This window comes from Panicum virgatum, chromosome 4N, assembly GCF_016808335.1.
Source record: "Panicum virgatum strain AP13 chromosome 4N, P.virgatum_v5, whole genome shotgun sequence".
NCBI classification, from domain to species: Eukaryota; Viridiplantae; Streptophyta; class Magnoliopsida; order Poales; family Poaceae; genus Panicum; species Panicum virgatum.
In genome coordinates this window covers 34,383,734-34,391,485 of record NC_053148.1, presented here as the reverse complement: position 1 = coordinate 34,391,485, position 7,752 = coordinate 34,383,734, and the positions used below count along the sequence as shown (strand labels likewise).

The 7,752-nt window shown below is 44.5% G+C and overlaps 1 protein-coding gene across 1 annotated transcript; it reads left to right on the top strand.

Moving 5' to 3' along the window:
- Positions 1–3,800: 3,800 nt before the first annotated feature.
- On the top strand, positions 3,801–7,016 carry LOC120670803 (ent-kaurene oxidase-like 3). The gene is made up of 8 exons (XM_039950971.1): positions 3,801–3,984; positions 4,284–4,444; positions 4,668–4,829; positions 4,933–5,073; positions 5,159–5,413; positions 5,598–5,759; positions 5,888–6,082; positions 6,395–7,016. The coding sequence occupies exons 1-8, from the start codon at positions 3,891–3,893 to the stop codon at positions 6,719–6,721; spliced, it is 1,497 nt and encodes a 498-aa protein (XP_039806905.1). The 5' UTR covers positions 3,801–3,890; the 3' UTR covers positions 6,722–7,016.
- The last annotated feature ends 736 nt before the right edge of the window (positions 7,017–7,752 follow it).

The following is a 7,752-nucleotide window of genomic DNA, read 5'->3' as shown; positions in this document are numbered from 1 at the left end:
TTCCCTCCCGCGCCGACCCGCATCGTTCCCTTCGCCCTCCACGCCCGCGTTCACTTCCGCTCGCGCGCCTCCTCCCCCCGCCCTGCTGAACCCACGCCTCCTCCGCCGCCCGTGGTCGTCCTCCTCCGCCGCCTATAGTCGAGCTCCTCTGGCGCCCGTGACCCGGATCTTCAGCTTCGGATTTGAGCTAAGGTGAGATTCTTGATTTATTTTTATTGTTTTTTTCTATATAACATTAGCTAGTTAGTGAAATTAGAAATTTAGTTAGTGAAATTAGATAATTTGTTTGAGAATAAGAAATGTAGTTATTGAAATTAGCTAATTAGTTAGACAATAAGAAATGTTGTTAGTGAAATTAACTAATTAGTTTGCCAATAGGAAATTTAGTTATTGAAATTAGCTAGTAAATTTGAGAATTGAACACATGTTATTTTATGTATGAAATATGCATAATTTTTCTATGTAGGCATATGGCAATTGGTGGATTTGGTGGTGGTGTGCCGCATCAGGATTACTCTTTGCCCCTGGTTCGCACTCCTGGCATCACTTTCAACAGATTCAACAGGGCTAGACCGAGGCGATGTTCTCAACAGAACATTACAGCTCCAAGCATAGTATGACCCATCTTTTGAGTATGATCCTTTTTCGTTCTGATTAATAAGAATGGTTGATACTTATTAATATTTTGTTACCTCTAATGCAGCAGATCGATTATTTTAAAGGGCTTACTGAAGTACTACAATGCCTAGGTGGTACACCTCTACAGGTGGAAACCACAGAACGCCTACAATTCAAGAAAATGACAAGCTCTTTCGAGATACCATTAAGACAAGATCCAGGTACCATGATGCCAATAGTGGCTAGTGGGAAGGAATTACCAGTTCAAATGACTTATGAAAGAACTGCCATAAAAACATGCCTTTTGGAACTTCCGAGCTATGGTAGCTGATTCCAGATTTGTCATGGTTCAAAATCCAAGCACTTCGACGGAATCAACATGATATTGTTAGTCTCTGTGAGAGCCTTTCACGAGATAATCTACATGATATAGTAAGTGAATTTTATTAATTTAAAGAATTATGATAGTTTGTACATGACATAGTATGTGAATTTTGTTAATCAAAGTATTTTGTAATATTTATATTCCATCTCTATTGCAGGATATATTTGGTAACATCTTTGTGGCGATGGAGCAATTGGGTTATTATTCAACTGATGAGGTATCGGTACATACAAGGAAAGGTCTCTACCAGGGTTCTTTTCAAGTTCGAACCACGCCAGATCCTACCGTAGAACCAATGTTCACCATCTACAGCAAAGCACTTCCTCGTAGAAGTGAAGCAAATGACAGCGCACTTATCCATGCATTGATTTTCATTAACGATGCTCTGGGGTACAAGATTGGCGATGTTAAGTATGTTGACTACCTCTTGCTTCGGAATAATATTTGTTAGATGATGTAATGTAGGCATTCAATTCAACTTTTGTTAAATCTTCTATCTCTAAGTGTAGTTTGTGAGTTGTGACTATGTATTGCACACTATTCGTGTAGATGTGAATTTATGTTAAATCTTCGGATGATGAGCCAATGCGTCTCCCAAAACCAATGGTTGGTTTTAATTTGTCGAACGAGTTATGGTTAGTGAACAACAGATTGCTACCTGGACCGGCTGTTGGGCCACCATACTTCTATTATGAGGACGTGCCACTTGTCCCAAAAGGTGTTTGAGGTAAAATATCAAGATTCCTCTTTGATATTGATCTAGAATTTGTAGACTCAAAATACTACTTTGCCGCTGCCAGAAAGAGAGGCTACATACATAACCTGCCACTCGTGAATGGGTCACCTCTAATTCCGATACCTCCAAAGACAATATTTGATGCCTTCCCTCTTACCAAGAAGTGGTGGCCCTCGTGGGATCCAAGACGGCAATTTAACTGCCTTTTATACTTGTGTGGCTAGCGCTAAGTTGTTAGAGAGGATTCGCCTAGCCCTAACAAATTGTGAAGATCCGCCTCCTGTAAGAGTTCAAAATATGTGCTCTCCACAGGATTGGTATTCGCATGAACTATGGCTAATCCACACCATTGAGATCTAAATCAAGTGAGAGACAAAGAGAGCTCCATTGGAGCAAAAAAAACAAACAAAAAACCTTACATATATTTGTAGGGGCAGGGGGTTGAGCCGCCCCCATAAATGGAGCCATTTGTAGGGGCGGTTGGAGGGGGGGTTAGCCGCCCCTAGAAACGCAATTTGTAGGGGCGGCTCACCCCACCCGGAAAAATGAACCCTATTTTTAAGGGCGGCGCGCGGCGGAGGGGGGTGAGCCACCCCTACAAATGGTGTTTCTAAGGGCGGGTGAGTTGCTACAGTACCGAGGTCTATTTGTAGCAACGAGTCAAATTTAGGTCCGCTCCTAAAATAATTGAACTGTTCCTATAAATCTTTTTGTAGTAGTGAAATCTGACGCAAGCCGGCGAGTTCGACCGCCGTTGGAGGAGGCTTAAAACACCCCTTGTCGCTTGAGTAATCTGCCATACTAATTGCAATCACGGAGTTGCTAGGCCTAGCACCTAGACGTCCGATCGGAACGCTAGCGTCGGACACGTCAGGCAATGAAAAATCCCAACGCAACATGCACTACATGTTGCATGTAACATATGAGAAATAACAAAAAATTCTTTTACAAGCTAGCGAACACGTGGGGAAAAAAACCACACATAGGTAAATGTTTCACGCAACATTTCATCTTAAAGATGTTCCACTGCACTAAATCATTTGTGCCTAACTCTTTTCCTGCTAACAAGTAATTGCAACATAAAAAGAAAGAAAAAAGAAATCGGCACATGCTAGATCACTTGCTGCAACATCCACCGGATCTAACGCGAAAAACAGGGCAATCTCAACATCTAAATTCAGTTCCCGTCTAGTAAAAAAAAAACCATTTCCCGCCGGCATGGACACACCTTGTCGCGAGATCGGTCGCGTGGTGATGAGATGCCGGCAACGCGTCCAGTTCTGGCGGCGCAGTCCTCTTCGCGTGGTGGGTGGTGGTGCGACAGGAGTGCTTGGCATAGCAGGAACGTACCAGCAGTCAGGAAGAGACCTTGGAGATACGGAAGCAGTCTGAATAATACTTTGACCATAACGCGCCGCGTAGCCATCCGTGGAGGTGTGGGATAATTTTAAAGCTAATCTTAATGGAGGTTTTATGGTATTATCATTAATTTTGCTGACATGATAAGAAAAAAGAAGTATAGAGTTTTATAGGATGTGAGAAAAATTTCATTACCATGAAATTCATGTGGTATAGTTACCTAATTTATAGTCTAGTTAACCGTGCCATAAAATTGTGTACGGAGACTGACCTAAAGAAAAGGAGCAGGAGAAAAGAAAAGGGTACCTTCTTTTACCGGTATTCATACACAGTTTTCCTGCCACGTGTTCTGACTTCTGACCGAAGGATACCTTCTTTTACCGGTATTCATGCACAGTTTTCCTGCCCCGTGTTCTGACTTCTGACCGAACCTGTGAACAATGATCCCTGGGGCGTCGTGATGGAATCGGCAGGCAAGGTAGATCGAGGAACCAGTCATGCATAAAATGCAACTAGTCGTCGTCCTCCTCTGACGATCCTCACCTCGGCGGCGTCTGTCGCGGTCGCGGAGCAGTGTTTTCCATTCTTTTTCTTCCCCCGCCTTCCGACTCGCTGACGGAGCTACTGTGGCCTGTACGACTAGTCGCCTTGTCCTGCCGTGCTCGCCAGCATATATAAGAGTAGCCACGCGCTGACACTGCCGCCCGTGCCCACTGCCTCCCAGCTCCGCTCTCCACTCCGCCGCCGCGCGCGCGCTAGCTCCGATCCAGCGCGTTCCGATACCCGAGTAGGATGCAGTCCGTGCTGGCGGTGGCGGCCGTCGGCGGGCTGGTCGCCGCGCTCGCCGAGAGGGCCAGCAACAAGAACAGCATCAACTTGCCCCCAGGTGATCATGGCGACCTCGCCGCCGGTTGCTGCGTTGGTGACCGCGTCCAGCTTCTCGCTTTGCTGCACTGCATTCGTGTCCTTTATTTTTTTAAAAAAAATAATCATCCGATCTTGACTATTTTAGCTCTGAGTTTCCACAAAACTGACAGAATCTACCTTAACTGATCTTACCCGCCGGCTTACTGACAATTATGCAAGCAGTTGTTATTATGTATAATGTATTAGTACAGGCTTACAGCCACATCTATCTATAGAAACTAAATCTTGGTTGCCTCTATGCATGATCTGGGCATGCAGCTGTTCCTGGTTTGCCTATTATTGGGAACCTTCATCAGCTGAAAGAGAAAAAGCCTCAGCAGGCCTTCACGAGATGGGCTGAAGACTACGGTCCGATATACAGTATAAAAACTGGTGCTTCTACTGCAGTTGTTCTCAACTCAACCGAAGTTGCCAAAGAGGTAATAAGTTGGAGCCGTGTTCTATAACCATTTTAATAAATAGGTTGTTTTTGTTAACGAGCGGGCATGAGATTATGCCTATCTCATTGATACAGAAGAAGAGTACAACCGGCTACCGGTAACACGGAAATTGCAGCCTTAGCTCCTGCTGTGTTATTCAAATGCCGGCCTCCGCTTTGATTAGAACACAGTACATATTATTATGTCCTGTCTCTCATTACAGGCTATGGTTGAAAAATTCTCATCCATATCTACTCGGAAGCTAGCTAAGGCGGTGTCGATTCTCAGTCGTGACAAGAAGATGGTTGCCGGAAGCGACAGCGGCGAATTCCACAGAAATGGGAAGCGCCATATCATGAAGAGCTTGCTGGGTTCTTCTGCCCTGGTATATATGGCTCACAACAATTCCAGAACCATACAGTTTTACATAAACTAGTTCTAATCACCGAGAGTTCTGAAAAAAAATGACGCGATCGCGCAAATTTCAGAAACAATATCGGGCCTCAAGGGACACCATGATCGATGACATGGTGAGCACTTTTCACAAAATGGTGTCTGATGACCCAAAGACTCCTCTGAACTTTCGGGAGGTTTTCACGAGTGGGCTATTCGGCCTATCTGTGGCTCAGGTAAGTCTGCATCCAGTGTTAGTTGTTCTTGGCAATGGTGATACTTGGGTGAACAGCTTCAGACGATAGGACTCCTCTTATTCAGGCTTTGGGTGAGGACGTGAGTTCGATCTACGTAGAAGAGTTTGGGAGGGTTTTATCGAGGGACGAAATCTACGAGGCCGTTGTGCATGACTTCATGTGGTGTGTTCTTGAGGTCGACTGGAGGGACTTCTTCCCGTACCTCAGCTGGGTTCCGAATGAGAGCTTCGAAACAAAAGTGCTTACCACCGAAGCGAGGCGAACCGCAGTGATGCGAGCCCTGATCAATCGGCAGAAGGAAAGAATTGCACGCGGAGAGGTAACTCTTATATATAGTCATCTTATTTGGATGGTAATGTTTTTTTTTGGGGGGGTGCAGAAATTTCCTCTTAACGAAAAACGTGCGCATGCACAGTCGAAAAATAAGTGTGGGGAAACAGCAAGATCATCAATTTTATTACTTTTTAGTTTAGATCACTACTAATCCTATAAAATGCATGCAGGCTAGGTTGTCCTATCTGGACTACCTGTTAGCAGAAAATGCAGAGCTGACTGAAGAGCAATTGATCATGTTGATATGGGAGGTAGTCCTAGAAGCTGCAGATACCACTCTGGTCGCAACAGAGTGGGCCATGTATGAGGTAGCCAAGAACCCAGAAAAACAGGCAAGTACTTTTTGAAACTAATAAATTTTTAGTTTCCAGAGGAAAAAAACTAGATACTGACATGATACGCCGCCTTTGTTGACTGACGACTGTGTTACCCCCATTTCCTTCAATTTGCACAACATCAGGATCGCCTCTACCAGGAAATCCGAGAGGTCTGTGGCAACGAGACGGTCACCGAGGAACACCTGCCACGGTTGCCCTACCTGAACGCCGTGTTCCAGGAGACCCTGAGGAGGCACGCCCCAGTTCCAATACTACCCCCAAGATTTGTCCATGAGAACACCAGCTTGGCAGGCTACGACGTTCCAGCCGGCACAGAGGTAATAATTAACCACAACAATGACAATCAATCTACTCCCTCCGTTCCGAATTATAATTCCCAAATTTGACCGTTTGTCTTATTCAAAAATTTTACACAAATATTTTTAAATTTAAATTATTTTTGAAGAACTTGTATAAAGCAAACCATCACAAAAAAGTGATATTTTGCACAAAACTTTTGTATAAGACGAGAGGTCAAACTCTTGGGGGTTAGAAAATCAAATGAATTATAATTTGGAACGGAGAGAGTGGCAAATAAAATGTTGGCTGCGGAATATGGGTTGTAACATGTTCAATCACAATTATGCTAGGTGATCATCAACGTGTACGCGTGCCACATGAACGAGAAGGACTGGGACGAGCCGGACGAGTGGGAGCCGGCGAGGTTCCTGGACGGCGGCAGGTTCAGATCTGCAGAGACGAACAAGACGATACCCTTCGGCGGCGGGAGGAGGATCTGCGCCGGCATGATGCAGGCGACGAACATCGCGTGCACGTCCATCGCGAGGTTCGTGCAGGAGTTCGCCTGGAGGCTCAAGGAAGGGGACGAGGACAAGGTCGACACCGTCCACGTCACGGCCTACAAGCTCGACCCTCTCTGCGCCTACCTCACGCCGAGAGCGAGAGGAACTGAATGAGCTAGTAGCATGCAGTTCTAGGGCAGCAGGTTGCTGCTCCTGCTCGATCTAGAGCGAAAGCCACATGGCTGATGGTACTGCAAATAAAAAATAGTCAGAATTTGTGTAGCTTTTCCTTGGACTACCAAACCGTCGTCGTTCAACCGAACACCATCTCTGACTGTTGACCTGTGATGAGAGATATTATTGGTTATCAGTCATTGCCTCATTGGAGAGACCGGTCGGGTCGTCGCTGATGAGACGTCATATCATTGGGATCCAGTGCATATTGATGGATTTTGAGTAGAGTCTACAAGAGAACTTCCATTATTGTGGCCCTGTTTAATTCGTAAAAATTTTCCTACAGTACCTATCACATCAAATCTTCGAATATATGCATAGAGCATTAAATGCAGTTGAAAAAATAATTAATTATGCAGTTTAACTGTAAATGAAGAGACAAATCTTTTAATCCTAATTGGCCTATGATTAGGCATTAATTATCAAATAACCTTGCCGCCATGGTCCTCTGCCACTGAGCATGACAACAAGTCGTCGAAGACAAGTCTCAAAACGTCTCTGCCTGGGGCTAACAAAACGATATGGAACTTAAACGGATGGCACCTCCTCCGCATCCCCACCGAATCCCTCCCATGGTTTTCTTTTTCGAAAGACCCGATAAGGTTTCTGAAAGTAATTGGATGCTCGTAGGCTAAAAGGAGAAGAATGTGAATTAGACAACTTAAAATCTTAACCTAGAGCTCCAAGTAATTTGCACAAAAATTTAAAATAAAATATGCTATCTTGATGTGCAACTACAGTTCATATAGTGTGAAACCCTCATTCCAAAAGAGTTAAGCAACCTATAGCCAATCTTATCTTAATCTATACTAAGAAAATAAAGGCACACAAGTTACAAGTATGAAATGCGGAAACATAAAGAAAAGATGAGAGGAAGCAAATTTTTGACACGAAGATTTATCACGTGGTATCGGTAGTCACTAAGCCATCCCTAGTCCACATTGTTGAATCACTCTATCGAGAGTATTGCT

Excerpts from the sequence above, each read along its gene's own strand:
- LOC120670803 (XM_039950971.1), top strand. The coding sequence starts at position 3,891 with ATGCAGTCCGTGCTGGCGGTGGCGGCCGTCGGCGGGCTGGTCGCCGCG. Across the intron at positions 4,830-4,932 it reads TGCTGGGTTCTTCTGCCCTG|AAACAATATCGGGCCTCAAG; the intron begins GTATATATGGCT and ends CGCAAATTTCAG. Across the intron at positions 5,760-5,887 it reads CCAAGAACCCAGAAAAACAG|GATCGCCTCTACCAGGAAAT; the intron begins GCAAGTACTTTT and ends GCACAACATCAG.